Source organism: Athalia rosae, chromosome 6, assembly GCF_917208135.1.
Source record: "Athalia rosae chromosome 6, iyAthRosa1.1, whole genome shotgun sequence".
Classification (NCBI taxonomy): domain Eukaryota; kingdom Metazoa; phylum Arthropoda; class Insecta; order Hymenoptera; family Athaliidae; genus Athalia; species Athalia rosae.
The window spans coordinates 6,403,794-6,427,120 of NC_064031.1; the positions used below are offsets into that span (position 1 = coordinate 6,403,794).

Sequence of the window (23,327 nt, forward strand, 5' to 3'; positions counted from 1 at the left end):
TACTTGCTCGATTGTTATGTTTCTTGCTTTTGGAAAGTAAAACTTTAAGTTTGGTAAATTATCAGAAGTCAATAATGTATTATTAGTTGAATGCAAAAGCTGCGCGTGATTCAGCAATAACAGGGATGGATTAGAAAACAATTGACAACTCGCGGGAAACGAGTGCCCGCGCATCGGAAAAACATTTGTAACACGAGATGTCATTACTTTTTTGTCTTGTTGATGCGTTGTTAAGGAGATTCGTACTGTATTACGCGAAAAAATCAGAAGTAATCAATCTCATAATAAAATGGATGAAACCAGGCGTGAAAGGGTAATAGGACTCCGGGAGTCCGGTGTATCGGTTTCAGCGATGGCAGGTGAAATAATCCATGAAGAGTAGACAAAGCTTCTTTCTTGATCAATCAATATAATCGATTTCTGTGACCATCTCATCTTTGTAGCCGAAGGGGATATCAGCCTCTCTACAGCGAAGCGCTGGATCGCAAGGTTCAGAGAAGATGGCATCGTTGGACTTCAAGACCACCGAAGAGGCAATGGTGCTGCTCGCCGAACAGCTGTCGTGGATCAAGTCTGTTTTTTCCATCAGTCTTATATATCTCTTCTTTTGTTTTTGGATTCATGTCTTCAATCAATTATTTTTTCATTAGACCATTGTAGCACAGGTGAGGGCTGATCCTTTTCAGGCAGCAACCATTGTCGGTCCCACCGTGGGAGTCGCTGCCAGCCCCTGGATCATCCGAGCCCGACTGAAAGAAGCAGGACTGAAGTGCAGGAGAGCGGCGAAGAAGATGGACATCACCAACATACATCGGGAGGACCGCATCAGTTTCGCGCTGCAGGGGCTGACAATCGCCGACGAAGAATAGAATAGGATAGTTTTTACCGATGAGAGAGTTTTTTTCCTCGGATAAGGATGGCCGGTTAAATGTGTGGAGGGAAGATGGGGAACGCTACAATCCGCAAAATGTTGTAGCGGGGCATCACAGTGGACGCGCAACTGCAGCGTATTGGGGGTGGATTTCGGCCGCTGGTACGGGGGAATTTCTGAAAATAACGCGGAACATGAATGCCGAGCAATACATTGATATTCTAGAAAATGCATTGCTTCCTTGGTATTATACGCGGCCCAAGACATGCCCATTATTCGTACTGTTGAGTGCATCGAGCCAGAAGCAGGTAGGACTGGTACACAACTCACCCAAAAGTGCAGCGGCTCGACTGGCCAGCTAAATCCCCGGATCTCAACCCAATAGAAAACTGTTGGTCTGAAATGGTCCGGGACCGGAGGCCTGTTGCCAGAGAAAGGGAGGAAGGCCTGAGTCTCCGAGTCGAAGCAAAGTGGGAAGAACTCCGCACCAGGCCAGAGTACATTAAAGCAATTGTTGGTTCGATGCACCGTCGAATGCATGCTGTACTTGAAAATTATGGCTGGGGGACACAATATTGAATGAGGACGTAAGCGCCCAAATTTCACCGCCTCGTTTTTGAGTACTTGTGTAGTTGGTGGGGTATGACCAATGAGAGCTGAGTACTCTTTACCTTTCGCACTGTGCTGTTGCCTGATAATACAAAGTAATAGGCATTTTATTAAAATTGTTTTCCAAAGTAGTTTTTGTCTCTCTAGCATGACATTTTATACTATAAAATCCATATTCGTTTCAAGTTTCTTGAGTCTATTTTTCACTGCTCTCTGATCAACCTATTCTAATCAATTATAACTGGTATAGTTGTTTTTATTTCCTACAAGTTTTTTCACTACCTTGTAGCTTCCAGTACATATCTCGGTTCGTAGTATTCGTAGGAAAGGTAAGCATTGTATTTTCTAAAAGTTTTTGTGTCCGGGCGATGCATTACATGACGAAAAAATAGGAATTGTTGGGTATCGTCATATAAATTCAAGGCTCGTTATCATTCAGGGATAGAGATTGTTGCGTTTAAAGGAGGGGGGGGGGGGGGGGGGGGGGGGAGGGGAAAGGTTTTAGATTTTCGAGTTATAGGGGTAGAGATCATTGAGCATATTTGGAACAATTTCAGGGTTTCTGTAATGTTAGGGCGACCATCTTTGCCACACACAAAACAACATTTTCTTTTTTAGTATTATTAGAGAACTTTGCCGTGATTTGCTCTCATTGTCAGCTGAATTCTTCTTTAGTCTATTATTTGGTAAATCAGTCGTAACATATAGCTTCATATCAAAATGGCCATCTTTGTCTTTCGGGAAAAACTATCCCATCACTTTATAATTTTATATTATGCATCAGATGACTCAAAAGATTTAATTTTCAATTCATTTTATTGTTTATTTGTAGATTCTACTCAAGAAAAATCATTATGTTGTTTTATATCATAGATTTTGCGTTTATTTCTGAGAGTAAATTCATATCGGTTTTTTAGTTTGTTTGTAGATTTTTCTGGAGAAAAATTATTTCTTTTCGTTGCATAGATTGTAGATTGAAGTGGAAACATTCACTCATTATCAGTATAGTTTATTGTTTGTTAGAAATGAGTAGGAGTGAATGATAAATAGCTTTTTTTTTTGAAGTGTACTAAAGTTTTGACTCGCAGATCATCTACGATGTGGATTATCCCACATTCATAACTCAGTATATATTCTGGTTATTCTCCCCTTTCATTCGCCCCTATCTTTTCTTTGAAAAAAAAAGCCCTTTTTACGGCCATTTAAATCAGCAGTGCCAGTGAAACGGTAAACGGCGTGGATTAGTTTCCTCCTGCAGTAAGGTAAAGTTCTGTTGTCATACTATAGAAAATAAATTCTGAGATTTTACATTGCATTTGCTGATGCTAATTCGACGATAAATTTTTTCTCCCTCTCCCCTCCCTCGCTCTTTTTTGTCTCTTCACTAAAAAGCTCTTCTTGTGGCTAAAACAACCTATTTCAGCTACAAAAATACATATAGGGTATTTCACGCAAAGTGGACCGGCTTTTGACCCCCCCCTCTCCATCTAATCGCGTAATAATTTACTTAAGGTTCTTCATCTAATTTTTCTGTGTTTGTTATCAGATGCAGGAAATAGCTGGAACTCGCCAAAACATCGTCAGGTACATACATGAGGGGTACGATTATCACATTAATACCACGTCCCCTTACATATATCGATGTGCCACTCGTAAAACTACGGGTTGTCGGGGTACCGCGCGAGTAGATGCTGCGGGGGTGGTAACGGTCTACCGGCCGCACGAGGGGCACCAGCCCAATCGCAATATTTTGGAAGAGGCCCGCATGCGCCAGGAGATGTTAGACTTGGCTCCTCCGAAGGAGATTTTTGACGACGTGTGTCGAAGGTTTGTCCATTACTTGATTTTCTACCAATTAAGCTGCTCAAGTTGACATTGAAGACTATTCAATTATTACAATAGTTCTCTGTGAAGTACCCTAAAAAATTCGCTGATTACAGAAATCCTGCAGTGGCGATAAATTTTTCGTTTGCGGTAATAGAAAGTGCAATACAACGCGTTCGCACAAAATTGAGGCCGGCTACACGTGCGACCTTACGAGACCTTGGCGCGGTATTGATCGATTACGCGCCAACTGAACAATCGTATCGAGGAGTCATCGAAGCAACCGATGGATCCGTGGCGGTGATGTTCGCGAGCGAGAAGATGCTGCGACGATTGGGGAATTCACCGGAAATTTATGTGGACGGAACGTTCAAGGTAAACTCGTTCGGAGATTATGAAACCTCGTTCGAAATTTCCCTAAACTCTAGGATTTACCGCAATGATATAAGTCACACGGTTTGGGAAGAATCGTTATCGCAAATAAAATTTAATCGTCATAAATTTTACAGGTTGTCCCCAATAGCCCGCCAATCGCCCAACTGTACACGATCCATATGCGCGTGATGGATACTGTATGTATTTCTTTTATTCGCAATGAAACGTATTCTCTAATATTGAATAATGAATTAACAAACGCATACAATATACGTATGTATACGAAAATTTATGTAAATGTTAATTTTCTATCATGATCTTACGATCAAACGTGACAATGAAAAATCATCCAAGCTTCCGGTCTAAGGTTCAACACGTTATAGATCATGCAATTCATTTTACAGGGACTAGCGGCTGTATTCATATTGTGTAGTGCGAAGACAAAGGCACTATGTACAGCTGTTTTTCGAAAAATATTGGAACTTGCAACCGAAATCGAACAAAGTCTACGTTTCGCCATGGGCGATTATGAACACGCGGCTATGAGCGCTCTGCGCGAATTGTTTCCCGCGGTCAGCCTACATGGGTGCTGGTTTTATTTTTAACAAGTGAAGCACGTGGAATACGTTTGAATTATTTAGATAAAAACAGTGTGTTCTCGGACGGTTGTCATAGCAATTGGCTGAGGAATCAATGAGTGGTTCGATAAAATTTATCAATTTTTCGATGAGTCGGTTGTAATTTTCGTTACAAAATCGTCGTCAGTTTTATGGAATTTCAAAGCAAAACAAGTGATTTTGAATTATTATTTTTTGATTCTTTGAATTGACTTTTACTGACCTAATTCCAATTTTATGTTATTTTATTCGAATCTTCTCTAGTGCTTCTCTATTCATGAATCAAAGTTACATGTATTTGGCACATTAATTGATTTGGATGCTCTTTTCTAGATGCTCGGCACAGCCTGAGTGTTGATAGGTAATGTAATCTGATACATGACCAAGAATTAGAGAAATGAAAAGAATCACAAAAAATGATGATTATCGAGTATTGAAAACTGACGGATATGACAGAAAATCACATATAACTTATGAGCTTTTGTATCTTCTGCAGATTTACGTTGCGTGAGTTTCTGGAGCGCTGCGTGACGAGGGCGGGTTTGATGCAAATCGAAGGTCCGGACCATGATGAAGGTGAGTAACGAATGTTTATCTGTTATTCTAACTATCGTTCGATGACACATTTCGTACTCGTAGGGGGTGCCGAGGACGAGGATGAACTGGTTCCACCCGGATTGATGGCTGCGGGGGAACCAGTCATCGGTGATCAAAATATAGGTACTTACTCCATGAAATTTTTTAGACTTCATTGATTTCTTCGACTATCGTTGACCGTTGACCCAATTGTTATCAGCTCGAGGAAACGACAATCGACGTGGTAGGGGTATCAGGGCAATAAGGGGCAACAATCCCCGTGGTTTGCGGCGTGCTCGTGGCAGGGCTGCTGCTGAACTACGCCGCCCTGAAGAACCCCGGATTGGGGTTGATAACGGTGAGCAGAGATCAGTGTGATTCTATAAATTACAATCAAGGGACGACGAGGTGTCAGATTCTTCCTAGTAGCTCGTGTCAATCAAGATCCCGTTGAGAATTTGTTCTCCATGGTCCGTACGTACGGAGGGACTTTTAATCCTAATCCCACGGCGAAAGCTTTCCGGCAAATCCTACAGAAAAATATGAGCTAATACTCATGAATAAATATGAGCTCCTACAGAATATATGATATACGAGCACACAGCAATGAAGCTCGTGCTCACGAACTAGAAAATACGCTTGACCGTTTCTCCGTCGACATTGAAGACGAGTCGCAGGTGCGGGCAAATATCAACCATGTTGTCATCGACGTTGACGAAAATCCAGAGGCAACTCTCGAGTAAGATAATATTGTTACGCTGGGGGAAATCTCTTCATGGGATCTTAGCGTATACGCATCGCATGGTCCGATAGGTAGGTTGTTAGTGCCAGTCGAGTAGGGCTGCTGTCGCGCTGTCAAGACGTCGTGACCAACGTCATGATGTTTGACCGCGGGCAGTCAGCCGCCTCCTCTTGGCGCTACCTCCAAACTCTTCGTCAGATGTCTTTGACGTCTGTCAATCTGACGTTGCCTAGTTGGCTGTTATTATTGTAAATAACAGTCTGTTCAGAACTAGCGAAGAGAGCGCCCGCACTTTTTCTGAATAAAACAGACTTATTGTAAATCCAATCCCCTGACCCGTTTATTCCCACTCCGGTTAACCGCCCGGAGTAACACTGGTGTCAGAAGTGGATCTGGGGATTTGGATTGTCTTAATTTCAATACGCGCGCGGGTGAAAGTGCTTGAAAAATGGTGTTGAAGAAGGATCTTCGTGGTCGCCTGCGTAGCCAAGCGGTTGCAGAGGATTCTCCTGCCATCGCTCCGGTTGTACCTCCTGCAGCCGGCGAACCTTCTTCAGGGGTTTTGGAAGCCCTACAGCTCCTCATCCGGCAGTCACAAGCTGCAGATGAGAGAATGGCGTGCCTTCAGCGGCAAGTAACCGGGATGGCGTTCCTTCTGAGAGACCATGGGATATTGGCCGAAGCTGGACGCCCCTCTCCTGCTCCAAGGACGCCCCCGACGCCGCTGCTCGCTGCTCGCCCGATTCCAGCACCGAGGACACCTCAAGTATCGCCTTCGGGCGGAGTTCCTATTTCGGTAGCTGCTAGTCCGGGAGGCTTAGCGAACCCCCGGGATCCGGAACGAGCGTTCCGTGCTTTTTCTAAGGCTCGCTGCGTGGCTGCTCCTACAGGGGTGGTCACCCCTGCTGCAAATTTTCCCTCTCTTAGCGGGAATGCTCCCCAACGACCGGCTTCTGCATCTTCCCGTGCCGCTAGAGCACCTGCTTCTTTTGCTCCTCCACAGCAGAAGCAGACCTCGACGGGACGCGCCCCCTCACGTCGTTCCTATGCAGAAGCGGTCTCCAGAGGATCTCCGCCAGTTCCTGCTGCAGCAAAATTGGTAGTGGCTAGAACCGCTGCACCTATCTCTCGCTCTTTGCGCACTCCGTCACGGCCAACTGCTCGTCACCAGATCAGGGTTGGCACGTTTGACGGACTCTCGAACTGGGTCGAGAAAACTTTGGCGCAGTTGAAAAAGGAAATTTTAACCGGCATTCGCGCCGAACTGTTTGCTTCGAGTTCTAGATCCCGTGGAGATGCTCGCCGGTCTCCTCCTCAGGGTCGCCGATGCTCGTATTGTAAGAAGAATGGACATGAGTTCCAGAATTGTTGGACGCGGGCTCACAACAACTCGTGTCGTCAGTCCGGTACCACCACGACGGGGTCCACGAATTGGCGACAGGCACCGCCAAAAGGACGGATGGACTGCGGATGCTGCAGTCTTTGTGAGAAAGGACTCTTCGTCTAGGCCAGTGCGTGTTTTGCCGTCTACTGACTTTTCGCAGCTTGGCATCTGACTAGCGGACTTTTCGGTGCGTCGTGCGTCTGCTGGGCTAGGGTCTTCGTCAGTGTCACCGGTACTAAATGTCTGCTGCTTTAATGCTCAGTCCTTGCCTGCCCACGTCGATGAGTTTCGCGATTTTTTCAAAATAAATTTGTACCATGTTGTGGCGGTGACTGAGACGTGGCTCAATGATGTAGTGTTGGATGAACAGATCTCTCTGCCAGGTTACTCTGTTCTTCGTGTTAATCGGAGAGGGCGGCATGGTGGTGGTGTTGCACTGTTTCGTCATAGTGGATTGTCTGGCCGTGTGGTTGCGTCATCTGGATCCTTGCAGCGTGACGGTGTTCCTGAGTTTCTCCTGGCGGAGGTTTGGAGTGCATCGGGTCCTAATTTTTTGTTCGCAGTGGTTTATAGCGCGTTATTCGTTCGTGTGTGTTCTTGGTGATTTAAATGCGGACTTGTTGAGGGACACGTTTAATTCGCGTCATTTGAAGGACTTTTTTGCCTCGCAGGGGCTGCATATTGTGCCTCTTCAGCCGATACATCATACTCAGAGTTCGCATACCTTGCTTGATGTCTGTGCTGTCTCTGATCTCTGTCGCCTTGCTGCTTGGGGGCAGTCTGCGCAGCCTTTTCTATCGGGTCATGATTTAATTTATGTGTCGGTGAAATATGTCCCTGTGCGTCTTCCGCCAAGATCTTTTGTGTACCGTGCGTGGGATGATGTTGATCTTGAGGCTGCGGCGGGAGTGACTGCGTCTTTTGACATGTTGTGGCTTACTGGTGCCTCTGATATGGACGTTGAGGTCTCGATTTTTAATGACTTGGTGCGAGGGGTGCTCGATTCTGGTGCTCCGGCGCGTGCGGTTACGGTAAGGCGTCCTGCTGTGCCGTGGTTGACATTTGACTTGCGTGTTCTTATGCGTGAGAGAGATGCTTGTTTCCGGGCGTCGAAGCGGACAGGTTCGCGGGTTCTTTTTGAGAAATATGTTCGTCTTCGTAGGGAGTTTAAGAATAAGCTGTGCGCTGCGAAGTCTGCTTTTCTGCAGTCTCGGTTTGATGACATTATAAGTTCGAGACGTTTCTGGTGTGAGATCGATCGTCTGGGGATTACGCGTGCTGCGAGGCGGGCCCTACCTCTTTCGCTCCCATTGCGTGTGTTAAATGAACCTTTTGTGTCTGTTGGGACAGGTGCTCCGCTGCCGGTTTTCTCTCGGTGCTTCGTGGATAGTTTAAGTAGCTCAAGTTGCTTAGGTGCATTAAATGTTGAGTTTATGTTTTCGAATGTTGATGAGGCAGCGATATGTGCCGCGATTGCGAGGCTTTCAACGAGGGCGCAAGGGCCGAATCATTTGCCGATTCAGGCTTTCAAGGCTCTTCGCGGGCTGTTGTTGCCGTACATTCTTGTGCTTTTTAATTCTTCGCTCTGTGATTGTGTTTTTCCTTCCCTTTGGAAGGCCTCATATGTTAAGCCGTTGCCGAAGGTGCGTGCGCCGTTTTCGCCGTCTGATTTCAGGCCAATTTCGTTACTTTGCGCGCTTTCGAAGGTTCTTGAGCGTCTTGTTTATGAGCAGGTTATGGTATATTTGCGGGCGCGTAATTTGCTTGACCGGCGCCAGACTGGTTTTCGAGAGGGAGTGGGTACTCAGACTGCTATTTTGAGGTTCACGGATGATATCAGGCAGGGTGTTGATGATCGTTTGGTTACGTTGGCTGTTTTCTTTGATTTTACGAAGGCCTTTGATACTGTAGACCATTTGAGGCTTGTGCGTAAGCTGCAGGTGTTTGGGTTTTCGCGGAATGTTATAAGGTGGTTTCATTCTTATCTTAGTGGTCGAGTTCAGGCGGTTCGGGATGTCAGTGGCGAGTTGTCTCAATGGCTTCCTTTGCGGGCTGGTGTGCCTCAAGGTAGTGTTCTGGGTCTCCTTCTTTTCTCGTTATTTGTTAATGATCTCCCGCGCTGCTTGCAGAATTGTTTGCATCTTTTTTATGCGGATGATTTAGTTATATATCTTAAGTGTTCTCCGTCTGAGTGCTCTCTCCCTCCCTCCAGATCTCTAAGTTGACGCGTGTTTGAATTGCTCTGTGTTTTTGACCGAGTACTTGCAGTATTGGTGGTGATTCAATTTCCGCCTTGGTTATTGCTGTGCTTTGGCTAGTGATCGGTAATTTGAGTGCAAGTGGTGTTCTATTGGACTGCAGGAGAGTGACTTTTCTGCATTCAAACATTCTTTGGTAACGATTTCTTGGTGCCTAGCTGCTTTGTTCGAGTCAGCTCATTGCCTGTGTGTTGTCTATCCGTGTCTGTGTTTTGCTTTTCGCTAGCGCTTCGAGACGTTGTTTTTGTTTGGCACTGACCTCTCCGTTGCCAGTTTAAATACCTGTTCTGTCAGCTGTACTAGTTTCGGTGTTGACATGCCTCTGCCTGTGTGTGCGTTATGTTTCGCGAGTGTGGAAAAGACTAGGGAAGGTGTCATGGCGGGCGCAGGCTGCGGCCATGCTTTGCATGTGCAGTGTGTGAAGCTGAGGCTTTGTTTGGCTTCCTCAAGGGAGGTCCCGTCGCGTGTGCGTGATTTCTGCCCTGCGTGTCCGCAAAAGATGGTTGGTGTGGATGTGAGTGGACAGCAGCTTGAGCTGCTGAAGTCTTTTAATGCCAGGTTGGGTGTTTTGGAGGCGTCAGCTGCAAAGGTTGACTCCCTTGTGGCTGATGTAGAAAGTCTACATACCAAGTTGGATTCGATGGCTGCGGAAAATACAGTATTTAGGGCGGATTTGGCAGAACTCAAATCCGCTGTAGCTGAGGTCAAAAAGGACACTGACGCTGTTGTGGGAGAAGTGGCAGAGCACAAGGATTGACTAAAGAAGGTGGAAGACAGATTGGCTGCGAGTTCCTTGGTGCAGCATTTGTCCTCGGCGGATGAAGCGGTGTTGTTACGTGCGCCGTGTCAGGAGGTGTCGGATCATCTGATTGTGTCGGGTGTGCCAGAGGGGCTTGCTGTAGCCGATGACCTGCGACTCTTTTTGCCGAAGTTGATGGGCGCCCTGGGTGTTGATATCCCGTGTAGTGATGTAGTGAAGTTTGAGAGAATAGGAGCAGCGAGGCAAACTGGTAGACGTCAGGGTTCTGGTGGTGCTGTAAGCAGTCGTGCAATACTATTGGTACTGTCATCTAGTGCGAAGGTCGATCAGGTGTTGGCTGCTAAGAAGCGCAAGCCAGAATTGCTAGCGTCTGACATTGATGTGTCTCTGCCGGGTGCGAAAGTGTATGTGAATCGTAGAGTTCCCGTGCAGTTGCACCAGCTTCGGAGTCGCGTGCTCAGGCAGTTTCCGTCGTTGCACCCTAAGCAAGTCTGGATTGCCGATGCTGCTGTTTTCGTTAGGGGCAGTGCGAGTTCGAGGCCCATCAAGGTGCTGCCGTCAACTGATCTCTCGCAGTTTGGTTTCTGACCGCGTTTGGCGTCAGGTACCCCGGTGTTGCCTCCCGCGTGTACTGCATCGCATCTTAATGTCTGCAGCCTTAATGCACAGTCGTTGCCAGCTCACTATGATGAGTTTAAAGAATTTTTTAGACTGAACCCGTATGATGTTATCGCTGTGACTGAGACGTGGCTCAATGACCGCATCTTGGATCAGCAGGTTGCTCTTCCATCCCACTCGCTGCATCGTCTTGATCGAAGAGGGCGTCATGGTGGTGGCGTTGCTCTGTATGAGTCGCAGGAGCTCTGCGTTAGGGTCGTGGACTCATCTTCGTCTCTTGGCAGGGATGGTGTACCGAAGTATTTGATTGCTAAAGTTTGGGGCGTTTCTCGGCCGATGTTCCTGGTAGCGGTAGTTTATAGGCCGCCTAAGGCTGGACATCTGGGCATTTTTGAGAACGCGATTGCGGCTCTCATACCCTGTTGCAGGTTTGTTTGTGTACTGGGGGACTTTAACGCGGATCTCACGGCTTCTACTCATGATTCGACTCACTTGAGGAGCTTCTTTGCTGCGCAGGGTCTGAGCATTGTTCCGTTGCAGCCGACGCATCATACAGCAACGTCCCACACCTGGCTTGATGTTTGTGCAGTTAGTGACCTGTGTTGCCTGAGTGCGTGGGGGCAGTCTGCACAGCCTTTTGTATCCGGACATGATTTGGTTTATGCTTGTATCAAGTACTGTGTTGGCAGCCGTGAGCCTCGTTGTGTTAGTTATCGTCCTTGGAGTAATGCAGATGTGGAAGCTGCAGTGGTTCTTCTGTCCTCTTTACAGATTTCTGTGCCGTGCGCCCCTTGTAATGTGGATGGTCAGTTTGAGACCTTCAGTTCTGTCATAACCAATGTGCTTGATGCTGCAGTGCCGAGGCGTAAGGTCGTGGTTAGGCGTCTACCTGCGCCATGGTTGTCGCCTATTATTGTGTGTCTGATGAAGGACAGAGATGCGTGTTATAGAGCCTTCAAGCGTACTGGGGTGCGCCGTGTGTTTATAAGTATGTCGACTTACGTAGGAAAGTGAAGCGTGAGTGGCTTAGTGCTAAGGCCACCTATCTTCAGGGTGTGTTCGATCTGGCTGGAAATTCGAGAGGGTTTTGGAGAGAGGTGGACAAGCTGGGGATCGTGAAAAAGTCTGATGTGATGCTGCCGGCTGACCTCTCGGCTAATAAATTAAATGAGCATTTTGCGTCTGTGTCGTCTGGAGTGTTGCTGCCACTCTTCTGTGAGGTGTTTCCTGGGATGGCCGCTGGTGAGGATGATGGATTCTTCTTCTCGGATTGTGATCCTGTTTGTGTGTAGGATGCGGTTGCTAGGGTTACCACGCGTGCCTGTGCACCTGATGGCTTGCCAATTCAGGTTTTTGAAGTTTTTAAAGCGCAAGTGTTACCTTTTATCGTTAAACTCTTTAATTTGTCTCCAAGTGCTGGTGTTTTTCCAGTGGTGTGGAAGACTGCGTATGTTACGCCTATACCTAAAGTGCGTAACCCTGTGGTGGCGTCTGATTTTAGACCAATCTCGATATTGTGTGCGCTCTCCAAAGTTCTGGAGCGAATTGTTTCTGATCAGGTTACGCGTTATCTGTGGGCTGAGTAGATCCGAGGCAGACGGGTTTTAGGGAAGGTATGTGTAATGTCGAGAACTACCTTGAGTGAAATAAACCACAATTACATATAGATTTAATAATAGGTCCAGTATTTAATCAAGGTAATGTTAAAGTAATACAAATATAAACTATGGATATAGCATGTGGAGATAAGTCCGTTCGCGAGCCGCACTGAGCGTAGACTAACGATCTTATGTATAACATTAGGCTGGCTAGCCCGCACACACACATATGTATACCTTTAACGAAAATGACGTGTTCGCATACACCACAACTCTTCCGCCTTTTTTATTTTTCATTCAACCGCGGAGATCTCCGAAGATTTACATTTTTTATAATTTGATTTTTGTGGCGTTTATGTATCACATTATTTTCATCACGTACAACGAAAGTGGATGGTGATGTCTGCATAATAACTTTTGCTTTACAACGTTTATCCGAGTTTACACCATAATCGTTTATGTATACAGAGTCGTCCTTGACTAATTCTAAATTACGATTTCCACCTTTTGCAGCTATCTGTGCTCTCTGACTTTTTTGTACTTTCTCGAATACGCTGTTTTTTAACATATCAAACCTTGTGCGTATGTCGCGATTAAACATAAGTTGATAGGGACTTTTACCCGTGGTGCAATGTTCAATACTTCTATAATCAAATAAGAACTTATTTACAGCATTCTCAACCGTCTCTCCCCCTTTAACAATTTTAGTGACTTTATCTTTAAAAATACCAATGAAATTTTCTGCTGCACCATTCGTGGCGGGGTGATACGGTGGTGAAAAACTATGATTTATGCCGTTTCTTTTCAAAAAACTTAGAAATTCCGAACTGCGAAATTGCGGTCCACCGTCGGTTACTACGTGTAAGGGTAAACCGAATCGCGCAAACAGATTTTTCAACTCTCCAATTAGTCTGTAAGCTTTTGTATTATTTTTGAAATTTATAACTTCTGGCCATTTTGAATGAGCACAGATAATTACAAGATACATATTTCCGTAAAATGGCCCTAAAAAATCGCAATGAATACGACTCCATGCGCGAGTAGGCCAAGGCCAAGTAGTTAATGGAGTTTTAGGTGGGCTCTTCCTTTCAATTATACAAGTTTCACAATTGTTTACTGTGAATTCGATATCGTGGTCGATTGTCGGCCACCAAACATACGAGCGTGCAAACATTTTAATTTTTACAATTCCGAGATGTGAAGCGTGTAGTTCGCGCAAAATCAACGGTCTCATGTTGCTTGGAATGACAGCACGCAACCCCCAAAATAAGCAGTTTTTATCTACTGTTAATTCTAATTTCTTTCTGTGGTATGCCTTTAATTCATCTGTCAGATCTATTGATTTTGGCCATTCATTTTGTGTAAATTTTATTACTTTACTAATAATTTCGTCTTTTAAGCTTTCCTTTGCCAACATTTTACCATTTAAAGTTGAGATACCTTCGCTAAAAAAATGTACGTTTGAAAAATCGGGATCAAAGATAGATAAGTCAACATCCGTTTTAACCGGTAATCGTGATAGCGCGTCGCAATTTGCATTAGCAGTCGAACTTATATGTTCGATTTTATATCGATATCCTGATAAATAATAAGCCCATCTTTGGAATCTATTGTCAGCCGTTTGAGGAATTCCTTTCCGAGGACCTAAAATAAGTTTTAATGACCGATTATCAGTTCGTAAAATTATTTCTTTCGAGAAAATAAAATCGCGGAAACGTTTAAATCCGAAAACTATAGCCATTGCTTCTTTATCAAGTATTGTTCTATTAAGTTCTTTTTTGGGTATCGTTTGCGAAGCATATGCAATTGGTCGTTCTGTGTTGTCTTTATATTTATGCGATAAGATTGCGGAGAGCCCGTAATGTGAAGCATCGCAAGCCAAAATAATTTGTTCGTTCGGATCATAATGCGCCAAAACTCGCGGTGATATTAATTCATTTTTTACCCATCTGAAAGCTTTTTTACATTCGTCATTCCATACAAATTCTTTCTGGTTAGCCAGGTCGTACAACGGTTTTAAATTTTCTGATCTATTTTGCAAAAATCTTGCGTAAAAATTTATTAAACCAAGAAAAGAAGCTAATTCTTTAGTGTTTGAAGGTTGCGGAGCATTAACCATTGCGTCGACTTTTGTTTTGGACTTATGTAGCCCGTTTTTGTCTATTGCATAACCTAGAACATCGAGTTTATCTTGCATGAATTTACTTTTATCGACGTTTACGCGAAGACCGCATTTTTGAAGTCGCGCACAAACAGCCTCTAAATTTTTTATATGCTCCTCGTTTGTACGACCTGTTACATAAATATTGTCGATATAGGATATTGTACCGTTTATACCAGCTAAACATTCATCCATTTTCTTTTGTACGTCAGCCGGGGCCGGCGCTATACCTTCTGGAATTTTTTTATAACGAAAAGAACCTTTATGAGTGATAATTGTTAGGAGATCTCGGCAACTTTCATCTACTTCGAACTGCATATATGCGTGCCGCAAATCTAACTCGGTAAAAGTTAAACCACCTTGCAAGGCAGAAAAGATATCATCAATAGTATGAAGCGGATATTTATTCATAATTATATGTGGATTTACAGTGATTTTAAAATCTCCGCATATGCGTATATTGCCATTACTTTTAAACACGGGCACTATCGGAGTAGCCCATTCGCTAACCTCGACTGGCTCCAAGTGATCCAGCGAGACCAAACGTTCTATTTCATTTTCGATTAGCGGCTTTAATGCATGTGCAACATGTCGACATTTAAATGCAATTGGCTTAGTACCATCTTTTAAATAAATTTTACTTTTACTTTTATTGTAGCAACCCGGTGTATTACTAAATAATTCGTTATACTTATTAATAATGTAATCCGGTACATGTTTAATATCAATTTTATTAATCATTAATTTATCGAGATTTTCAGTTATATTCAATGGCCAGCATCCGAATGCTGCAAGCCATTTACGTCCTAAAAGCGCTGGCCCTCTGCCGGGCAATACATAACAGTCAAGCTCACGTGTTTTATTTCGAAGATTTATTTTCAAGTTCGACAACTTACCGATCGGATTCATAACAGTACCGTCATATCCACGTAAACTTACAACCGTATCGCAAACATTCCATTTTTTAAATTTTTCGTGCAAAATTTTTTCAGATATAACAGTCTCGTAAGTACCCGTATCTATTTCCATTTTAATATCCGTATCATTCACACATACGTTAACATACATCGGTTCGCCGTCGCGATCTCCACTTACAAAAGTTTTGTTTACATACGCTTTATTTTTGAATTCTAACTTGTAGAAATCCTTTCGATGGTCGCTGGCGCTGATGTAGTGCGTATCGTTTGATGCTTGCTCATCGTCGGTAACGTCCTCACAGTCGCTGTTGTCTTTGTCTAACTTCTTGAGAGCGCTTTTGGCTTGTGCTTTCTTCGAGAAACAGGCACTTTGAATGTGTCCGTACTTGTGGCAGTGCTCGCATGTATTATTTTTGTATTTACATGTGTCTCGTCGATGTCCTGCTTTCCCGCAACTAGCACATTCGTTGTTTTGCCTTGGTTTCGATGTACTTGGGCTTGGACATTGATAACGCGTATGCCCACGACCGCCGCAATTCCAACATGTATTGTCTTTTATTGATTGTTCACCAATCTTTGAGCGGGGAAATTTGACATAATTCTTTTTTTGACTCGATTTCAAATTTTGTCGCATACTAGAACTGTGCGAATCTAACGCTAATACATCCTGTTGAAAGTTTCTTCTTTCATTAGAGCTGGATGCATTTTTCTGTGCAGTCTCGCGTGCCACCGCCCCTTTGAGTGCAGAATTATATGTCAGTGAATCCATTTCAAAAAGTTTGACTTTCGTCTCTTGATCGCGCAAACCACATACAAATTGATCACGCAAGGAATCTTCGAGATTTGAAAATTTGCAGTACAAGGACAATTTTTTTAACCTTGTAGCAAAATCGGTAACGCTTTCACTTTGCTCTTGGAATGCTTTATAGAATTTGTTTCTTTCTATAACCTCGGAAGGCTGAGGACTTAAGTGATCCTGCATCAATTTTGTGAGTTCGTCGTACTTTTTATCCGACAATTTTTCTGGAGAGCACAGATGTTTTATTAATTCATATGCATCTTCGTCGATCGATGTAAGCAGTATTGCTGCTTTTTTTGCGTCGACTGTATCACGCGCCAGAAATTGAAATTCCAAACGTTCTATAAACGTGTCCCATTTATCCTTGTTAAGACAAAATTTTATTTTTGAATTATTTTCTGACATTGTGCTGTCTGTGTCCGAATCGACTAATGTATCGTAGAATTCCTCAAAATCAGAGCTGTTGTTTGCTTTAGATTCGATCTCGTCGACCTCTGCCTTTGTTTTGGTTTCGACCGATGTCGATGTAGGCCGATTGCTTGTTAAAGGTTCTATGCCTTCGACTTTTGAACTTTCCAATGGTTCGGACTTTTCTGCGATTTGACGCACGAATTTCACCAACAATTCACGTAAATTGTCGCGCTTATCACTTTCACTGAACGGCACTCCACGATTTTGCAATTCGATTTTCAACTGCTCTTTGGAAAGCTTCCAAATCCAACCTGTTTTAGAGTCGTCACTCATTTATTAGCCACATTTACAAATTCACTGGGAATATAACGCGTTACGTTCATTTTTACTTTGCGCGAGTTACGATATCAAGCATCCTCGTCGCCATAATTGTAATGTCGAGAACTACCTTGAGTGAAATAAACCACAATTACATATAGATTTAATAATAGGTCCAGTATTTAATCAAGGTAATGTTAAAGTAATACAAATATAAACTATGGATATAGCATGTGGAGATAAGTCCGTTCGCGAGCCGCACTGAGCGTAGACTAACGATCTTATGTATAACATTAGGCTGGCTAGCCCGCACACACACATATGTATACCTTTAACGAAAATGACGTGTTCGCATACACCACAGTATGGGTACTCAAAATGCTGTTCTGAGGTTTGCGGATGATTGTCGTCTTGCAGTGGACGAACGTTTGGTCACTGTTTCGGTATTTCTTGACTTTTCTAAGGCTTTTGATACGGTTGACCGGGTGTTGTTGCTTCGTAAGTTGCGTTGTTTCCGTTTCTCAGAGGGGGTCTTCGGTGGTTTCATTCTTATCTGAGTGGTCGTATGCAAGCGGTTCGTGGGCCGGGGGGTGCGGTTTCTGATTGGCTGTCGGTATTGTCCGGTGTTCCTCAAGGCAGCGTATTGGGTCCTCTTCTCTTCACTCTCTTTATTAATGATCTGCCTAGTTGTTTAAGTACCTGTAAGTATTTATTGTATGCGGATGATTTGCTCGTTTACTATAGTTGTGCGCCCAGCAGTCTGTCGGAGGCTCTGGAGCTGGTGAATGTCGAGCTTCAGCGTGTGCAGGAGTGGTGCGTTGAAAATAAGTTAAGCCTGAATCCGGGTAAGTCCAAGGCAATGGTCGTCGGCAGCTCGAGGTATGTTAACATGCTGGATTTCTCTGTTCTGCCAAGGGTTCTCCTTGGTGGTCAGTGTTTGGAGTATGTCTCCAGCTTTAGGTATTTAGGAGTGACCCTGGACAGCAGGTTGTCCTGGGTACAGCATGTCTCGCAGGTCTGTAGTACTTCTGCTCGTCTTTTGTATCGGCTGCGTATCTCGACTTATGATTTACACTTGGCACTCAAGCGACGGCTGGTTGTTGCCTTGGTCCTGCCGATTTTTGATTATTGCGCTGTTGTGCTTACTAATTTGTCAGGTGAGCAGGAAAGTAGGCTGCGTGTGTCGCTGAATAACTGTGTGCGTTTTCTTTTGCGTCTACCGAGACACGTTAGTATTTCAGGCCACAGGCGTGGTCTTGGGTGGCTTGAGCCGTGTAATCGTCGGTTGTTTTTAGTTGGCTGCCTATTCTACAGGGTGAATCCTTCAACTCTGTCAACCCGTCAGGGGTATGTTGGGGCTGCTCAGACAAGCATTTTGAGGTAACACACTTATGGTCGGAAACTCCTCCTAACGGCTGTGGAGGGCTTTGAAGATTTTTTTTAAATTTATTTATTCATTTATTTTTTTTTTCTGGTACCCAGGGGTTGCTCCTACTTTCGCTCGGATTTGAACGTAATAGTTTGTTCTGCGCTAAAAAACGTACTTCTTAGTGTCTCATCGGTACAATGACAAGTCGAGTAATTATGAACCGCCTTACTTGGGTCGAGCTAACAGATGTGCATTATGCGTACCGCGCCAATGATTCGAATTCACTCGCTGCGCAATGCTGGTATCGTGAACGGTTCCCAAACCGACCTTTTCCCCACAGGCAAGTTTTCTCTGCAGTTAATCGTCACGCGAGGGAAACTGGGTACCATAAAGAAAAAATTAAAAACAAAAAAAAATTTTTTTTTAAATTTAAAAAACAAAACTCCAAAGCCCTCCACAGCCGTTAGGAGGAGTTTCCGACCATAAGTGTGTTACCTCAAAATGCTTGTCTGAGCAGCCCCAACATACCCCTGACGGGTTGACAGAGTTGAAGGATTCACCCTGTATAAGGCTTTGTGTTTGGGATTTGATGGGTTGTTTGGGAGTCAGATTCGCCTGAATCCAAATATTGCGCGGCATCGGGATAATACTCGGACGGACTCGCTTCGGCCTCCGCCTGCGCGTACTGTTGTCTTCCAGAAGTCGTTTCTGGTCTGCGGGATAAATTTCTGGAATGCTTTGCCCCCGGATGTCACTACGGCTGCGACCTTCGCTGACTTCCGAAGGCAGAGTTATTCCTTTCTTCTGGGGCTAGAGGCGTCTGGGGTTTAGCTTTTCTTTTCAACTTTCACCCGCGTTGGCCTGGTTATTTCTCTTTTTATTTCTGTTTGTATGTGGCCAGCTCATAATTTAATTTAATTTGATTTAATTTGATTTGATTTGATTTAATTTAATTTAATTTAATTTAATTTGGTTTAATTTAGTTTGCATTCATTTACTTGGAGTTCGATCCTGCTCTTTTCTTGATTTACGTTAATTTACTCTTAGTTAGCCTGGGATTAATCCTTTATTTCTCTTTCTGTGATTCTCCATTTATTTATTTCTTCATTTCTTTATTTTGATTTTATTTCTGTTTTTTTTATCTTTATCTTTCTATGTATGCATGTATCATAATAGTGATTTCTTTGTAATTCACTTGCCTGTGGTCATTAAGGAGCTTGCTGCATGATCAAATAAATTATCTTCTCTCTCTCTCTCTGATGTTGCGGATTTTGTGCGTTATCTTAATGCTGACATAGAGCGGATTCGGCTTTGGTGTGTTTTTGAGGGTTTACAACTTAATGTTTCGAAGACTAAAGCAATGATTTTTGGTAGCTCAAGGTTCGTTAACCCTTCGTTGGTCGCGCTATGAGCGATTCCCCGGGTTTTTTTTTTATTTTGTAATTTACAAAAAAAAATAATTTTTTTTTTAACCTACAATAATCCAGCTATTCCTTCTTTCATCTTTTTAGTGTCAATTAAAAACGTTTTTAGTGTTGTAACTATTTTTATTAATTAAATATTGAATAATTAATATGAAAAGAACGAAGAATTGCGGCGATTCCCCGTGTGCGCGACCAACGAAGGCAGTGAAATTTTCCTCGCAGCGTTGCCAAATACGCAATTAAGATAAATATGGCGGCTCCCAGCTGATTCAAAACCTGTAGTGCGCATGACCCACAATAATATCAAGTATAATCAGTGCAATGTTATTATAAGATATTATTAAGTAAAGTTAATTTATTTATAATTAAAAATATTAGGTCAGTGAAGTTTAATGATTAATGATTAGAATGAAGAATTAAAACTGTGATCGTCTAAATTATAACTGGTATGTAGTTTCTAATAGATAGAATTGAAAATTTTTTATTTTAGTACGATAAGAATTCATAACCTAATTATTCATCAAATTTTTATTTCTGTATATATTTAAATAAATATGTCATATATGAATAAATAATGTACTAAATTCAATTGCAGAAAATTATTTTAAAAAATAAACCAATGACATATCGGCAAGTGGACAAGTTTTGGACTGAGGCAGACAGCGATGAAGATTTCGAGCAACTTGATGACAGTAATGATAGTGATTACTCAAAAGGTGATCCTGTGGGAACCATTCAGCAACCCAGAAAGCGAAGATGAACACGAAACTGTCGAAGAAACGTCAAGTGATGAAGATGAAAATTTTTATTTTAATAAAAAAAAAAAATGTGAAGTGGCTTAAAAATCCTCCCCCTGCTTCAAAAACTAAAAAGAAAAATATCGTTTTACACCTTCCAGATGTAAAACCGATAGCAAGGGACTTGAAATCTCCAATAGATTGCTGGAGTTTGTTTTTTTTCTGACAATATTATTGAAGATATAGTTGCTCACACTAACATAAAACTAAAAACTCTCGCTTCTAATTACTCGAGAGACAGAGACTGCCAGTTGACAAATGTTGAGGAGATAAAAGCGTTATTTGGACTATTGTATCTGGCAGGAACTTTAAAAGTGTCCCATGTTAATGTAAGTAGTCTCTGGTCAACTGATGGAACTACACCAATTTATTTTCGAGCAACCATGTCGTACAAAAGATTTTATTTGTTACTCAGAGCTTTACGTTTCGATAATATCGATACACGAGCTGACAGATCGAAAACCAACAAATTTGCTCCTATTCAAGATTTGTGGGATCATTTTAATGATCAATGCGAAAAAGCATATACGCCTAGTGAGTATCTGACCATCGATGAGATGATGTCACCATTTAAAGGTCGATGTAGCTTTAAACAGTATTTACCTGCGAAGCCAGATAAATACGGTCTCAAATTTTTTGCTCTTACTGATGCTAGGACCTTTTATACGGTAAAAATGGAGATGTATATCGGTAAGCAGCCGGATGGTCCTTATAAAGTTGATAATAAGGCTGCTAGTGTTGTAAAGCGAGTCGCGAATCCTATTTTAAATACTGGGCGCAATTTAACCGTGGATAATTGGTTCAATTCTGTACCTTTGATGAAGGAGTTGGTTAACACTTATAATACTACCCTTGTTGGGACTTTGCGGAAAAACAAGCCTGAACTTCCACTAGACTTCACAAAAATCAAGAATCGACGTGTCTATGTATAGTACTTTATATGGTTATAATGATGGAGTTTCTTTGGTTTCATATGTTCCCAAAAAAAATAAATGTGTGCTCGTTGCTTCAACTATGCACGATACTTATGACATTGATACTTCAAGTGGTGAGAAACAGAAACCCGAAATCATAACATTTTATAATGTTACTAAAGGTGGAGTGGACGTCGCAGATAAATTAAAAGCAGCATACAGTGTTGCTCGATGTAGTTGCCGTTGGCCTCTGGCCGTTTTTTCAGCAAAAATGTTGATGAAGAAAGTTTTCGTGTAAACGCGAAACCAGGTTTATGTTATATTTGCCCCAGAAGTAAAAATCGCAAGTCTAAAACTACGTGCTCTAAATGCTCTTATTATATTTGTAAAGAGCACACAACCACTACATGCGTTAAATGTAATATTGATTCCACGTCTGATGTTGAGGAGTAAGGGTATTCGATTCAAAACTATTTTTGAAAGTCATTTAATAACAAGAGAAAATAATTAAGATAAGAAGATTTGTGATATAAAGTTAAATATGCTCAATCAATAATTATAAGTTTAACGATAACATCTAGCATTCAATAGGGTTGATCTCAAGTCATTAGTTTTATTAACAGATCTCATGATCCACATGGTAATTTGACTGCAAGTTATAATTCTTAGTCATTAGATAAGAAGAAAAGTGATACTAAGATTAATAATTATTAATATTATTATTATTATTATTATAAAAATAAAAATATCTAACATTTAAACAATGTTACTTTATATAAAACACTTGAAAGTTTGAAAAAATTTTTTATTATCAGTCATTAGGTGATAAGAAATTTTTTTGAGATATAAGATAATAAAAAAAAAATTGATTTGATAATTGTGATTTAAAATTTAATTCAATTATAAGATGATAAAAAAAATTAAATTTGATTATTGTGATTTTAAATTTAATTTAATGGTTGTGTAATGTTGAAAACCTTTTAAAAATAACTACTAACTATAATTCCGAAATTTTATAAAAAAAAAATGTCAACAATAAAATTTTTCTAAAACTCAATTTCTTACATACTTGAATCCTTCATTTTTATTTAGTGTAAAACTCTAAGTTCTTTTGAAATTACCCGCGCTAGCCGACGAAGAGATCTGGCAGCGCTACGAAAAATTTAACATTACGGCGATTCCCCGCGACGCGACCAACGAAGGTGGGCAACGAGGCGCGACCAACGAAGGGTTAATTCGTTGTTGGTGGGTGGGGTTCCAGACATTTTGCTTGGGGGGTCACCTGTCGAGGTTGTTCCTTCGGTGAGGTATCTTGGCATGGTTTTTGATCTTGGTCGTTGCATGTGTCACAGGTACGTAGGAGGGTGGCTGGGGCTCTTCACCGTGTACGTATGTGTGGCTCAGATTTGAGACTGGTTTTGAAGCGCCGTTTGATTGTTGCTTTAGTCTTCCCTTTATTTGATTATTGTGCGCCGGCATTGACTAACTTGTCGGGTGAGCTGGAGCGTGCTCTGCGAGTATCGCTTAATAATTGCGTTCGTTTTTTGTTTCGTTTGCCACGGGATGCTAGTGTTTCGAGTTTGAGGCGTCGTTGTGGCTGGCTTTTGCCTCATAATCGACGTCTTTTTCTCATGTCATGTTTGTTTTTTGAGGCTCTTCGTCTGGGCCAGCCGAGTCTTCTTGGGGAGCAGCTCGTTGCTAGATCGAATTTTGAGTTGCGGCGGAATCCTTTGCGGACAGACGCGCTTCTTGTTCCTCAGTGTCGTACTGCTACTTGGCAGAATTCATTTTTAGTTTGTGGGATCCGTTTTTGGAACTCTTTGCCACCGGAGGTCTCTGCCGCGGAGTCTTTCAGTGAGTTTCGTGCGCGTTGTTTTTCTTTTATTTTGGATGCTGAGGAGTGGGAGGCGGGTTGGTCTGTTTGAGGTTGGGGAGGTTATTTTTATTATTGTTATTATTATTATTATTATTATTATTACTATTTT

The 23,327-nt window shown here is 42.5% G+C and overlaps 4 protein-coding genes across 6 annotated transcripts; 3 read left to right on the plus strand and 1 right to left on the minus strand.

Annotated features, from left to right (window-relative positions):
- Window positions 1–3,246: 3,246 nt before the first annotated feature.
- LOC125501288 lies at window positions 3,247–4,351 on the plus strand. The gene is made up of 4 exons (XM_048656416.1): window positions 3,247–3,307; window positions 3,421–3,679; window positions 3,814–3,876; window positions 4,084–4,351. Exons 1-4 carry the CDS (start codon window positions 3,258–3,260, stop codon window positions 4,282–4,284), a joined length of 573 nt encoding a protein of 190 aa, XP_048512373.1. The 5' UTR covers window positions 3,247–3,257; the 3' UTR covers window positions 4,285–4,351.
- A 168-nt stretch (window positions 4,352–4,519) lies between these two features.
- LOC125501323 (translation initiation factor IF-2-like) lies at window positions 4,520–9,228 on the plus strand. Of its 3 annotated transcripts, none has more exons than XM_048656635.1 (3): window positions 4,520–4,872; window positions 4,936–5,016; window positions 5,093–9,228. In XM_048656635.1, the coding sequence occupies exon 3, from the start codon at window positions 7,361–7,363 to the stop codon at window positions 9,221–9,223; it is 1,863 nt and encodes a 620-aa protein (XP_048512592.1). In that variant the 5' UTR covers window positions 4,520–4,872; window positions 4,936–5,016; window positions 5,093–7,360; the 3' UTR covers window positions 9,224–9,228. The 3 variants fall into 3 exon arrangements, with proteins under 3 accessions (XP_048512592.1, XP_048512594.1, XP_048512593.1); XM_048656637.1 differs by having other exon boundaries at window positions 5,093–7,564; XM_048656636.1 differs by having other exon boundaries at window positions 4,520–5,016.
- A 3,290-nt stretch (window positions 9,229–12,518) lies between these two features.
- On the minus strand, window positions 12,519–16,853 carry LOC125501361 (uncharacterized protein K02A2.6-like). Its single transcript, XM_048656853.1, has 2 exons — window positions 14,300–16,853; window positions 12,519–13,876 (listed from the first exon to the last, which is right to left on the minus strand). The coding sequence occupies exons 1-2, from the start codon at window positions 16,851–16,853 to the stop codon at window positions 12,519–12,521; spliced, it is 3,912 nt and encodes a 1,303-aa protein (XP_048512810.1).
- A 1,424-nt stretch (window positions 16,854–18,277) lies between these two features.
- On the plus strand, window positions 18,278–22,093 carry LOC125501484 (piggyBac transposable element-derived protein 4-like). The gene is made up of 2 exons (XM_048657626.1): window positions 18,278–20,077; window positions 20,227–22,093. Exon 2 carries the CDS (start codon window positions 20,812–20,814, stop codon window positions 21,358–21,360), a length of 549 nt encoding a protein of 182 aa, XP_048513583.1. The 5' UTR covers window positions 18,278–20,077; window positions 20,227–20,811; the 3' UTR covers window positions 21,361–22,093.
- The last annotated feature ends 1,234 nt before the right edge of the window (window positions 22,094–23,327 follow it).

Coding starts and splice junctions, on each gene's coding strand:
- LOC125501484 (XM_048657626.1), top strand. CDS start 20,812: ATGTCGTACAAAAGATTTTATTTGTTACTCAGAGCTTTACGTTTCGAT.
- LOC125501288 (XM_048656416.1), top strand. CDS start 3,258: ATGTTAGACTTGGCTCCTCCGAAGGAGATTTTTGACGACGTGTGTCGA. Junction 3,308..3,420: donor TTTGACGACGTGTGTCGAAG/GTTTGTCCATTA, acceptor CGCTGATTACAG/AAATCCTGCAGTGGCGATAA. Junction 3,680..3,813: donor ATGTGGACGGAACGTTCAAG/GTAAACTCGTTC, acceptor TAAATTTTACAG/GTTGTCCCCAATAGCCCGCC.
- LOC125501361 (XM_048656853.1), bottom strand. CDS start 16,853: ATGAGTGACGACTCTAAAACAGGTTGGATTTGGAAGCTTTCCAAAGAG. Junction 13,877..14,299: donor AGAATTAGCTTCTTTTCTTG/GTTTAATAAATT, acceptor AACTTATTTTAG/GTCCTCGGAAAGGAATTCCT.
- LOC125501323 (XM_048656636.1), top strand. CDS start 7,361: ATGAACAGATCTCTCTGCCAGGTTACTCTGTTCTTCGTGTTAATCGGA.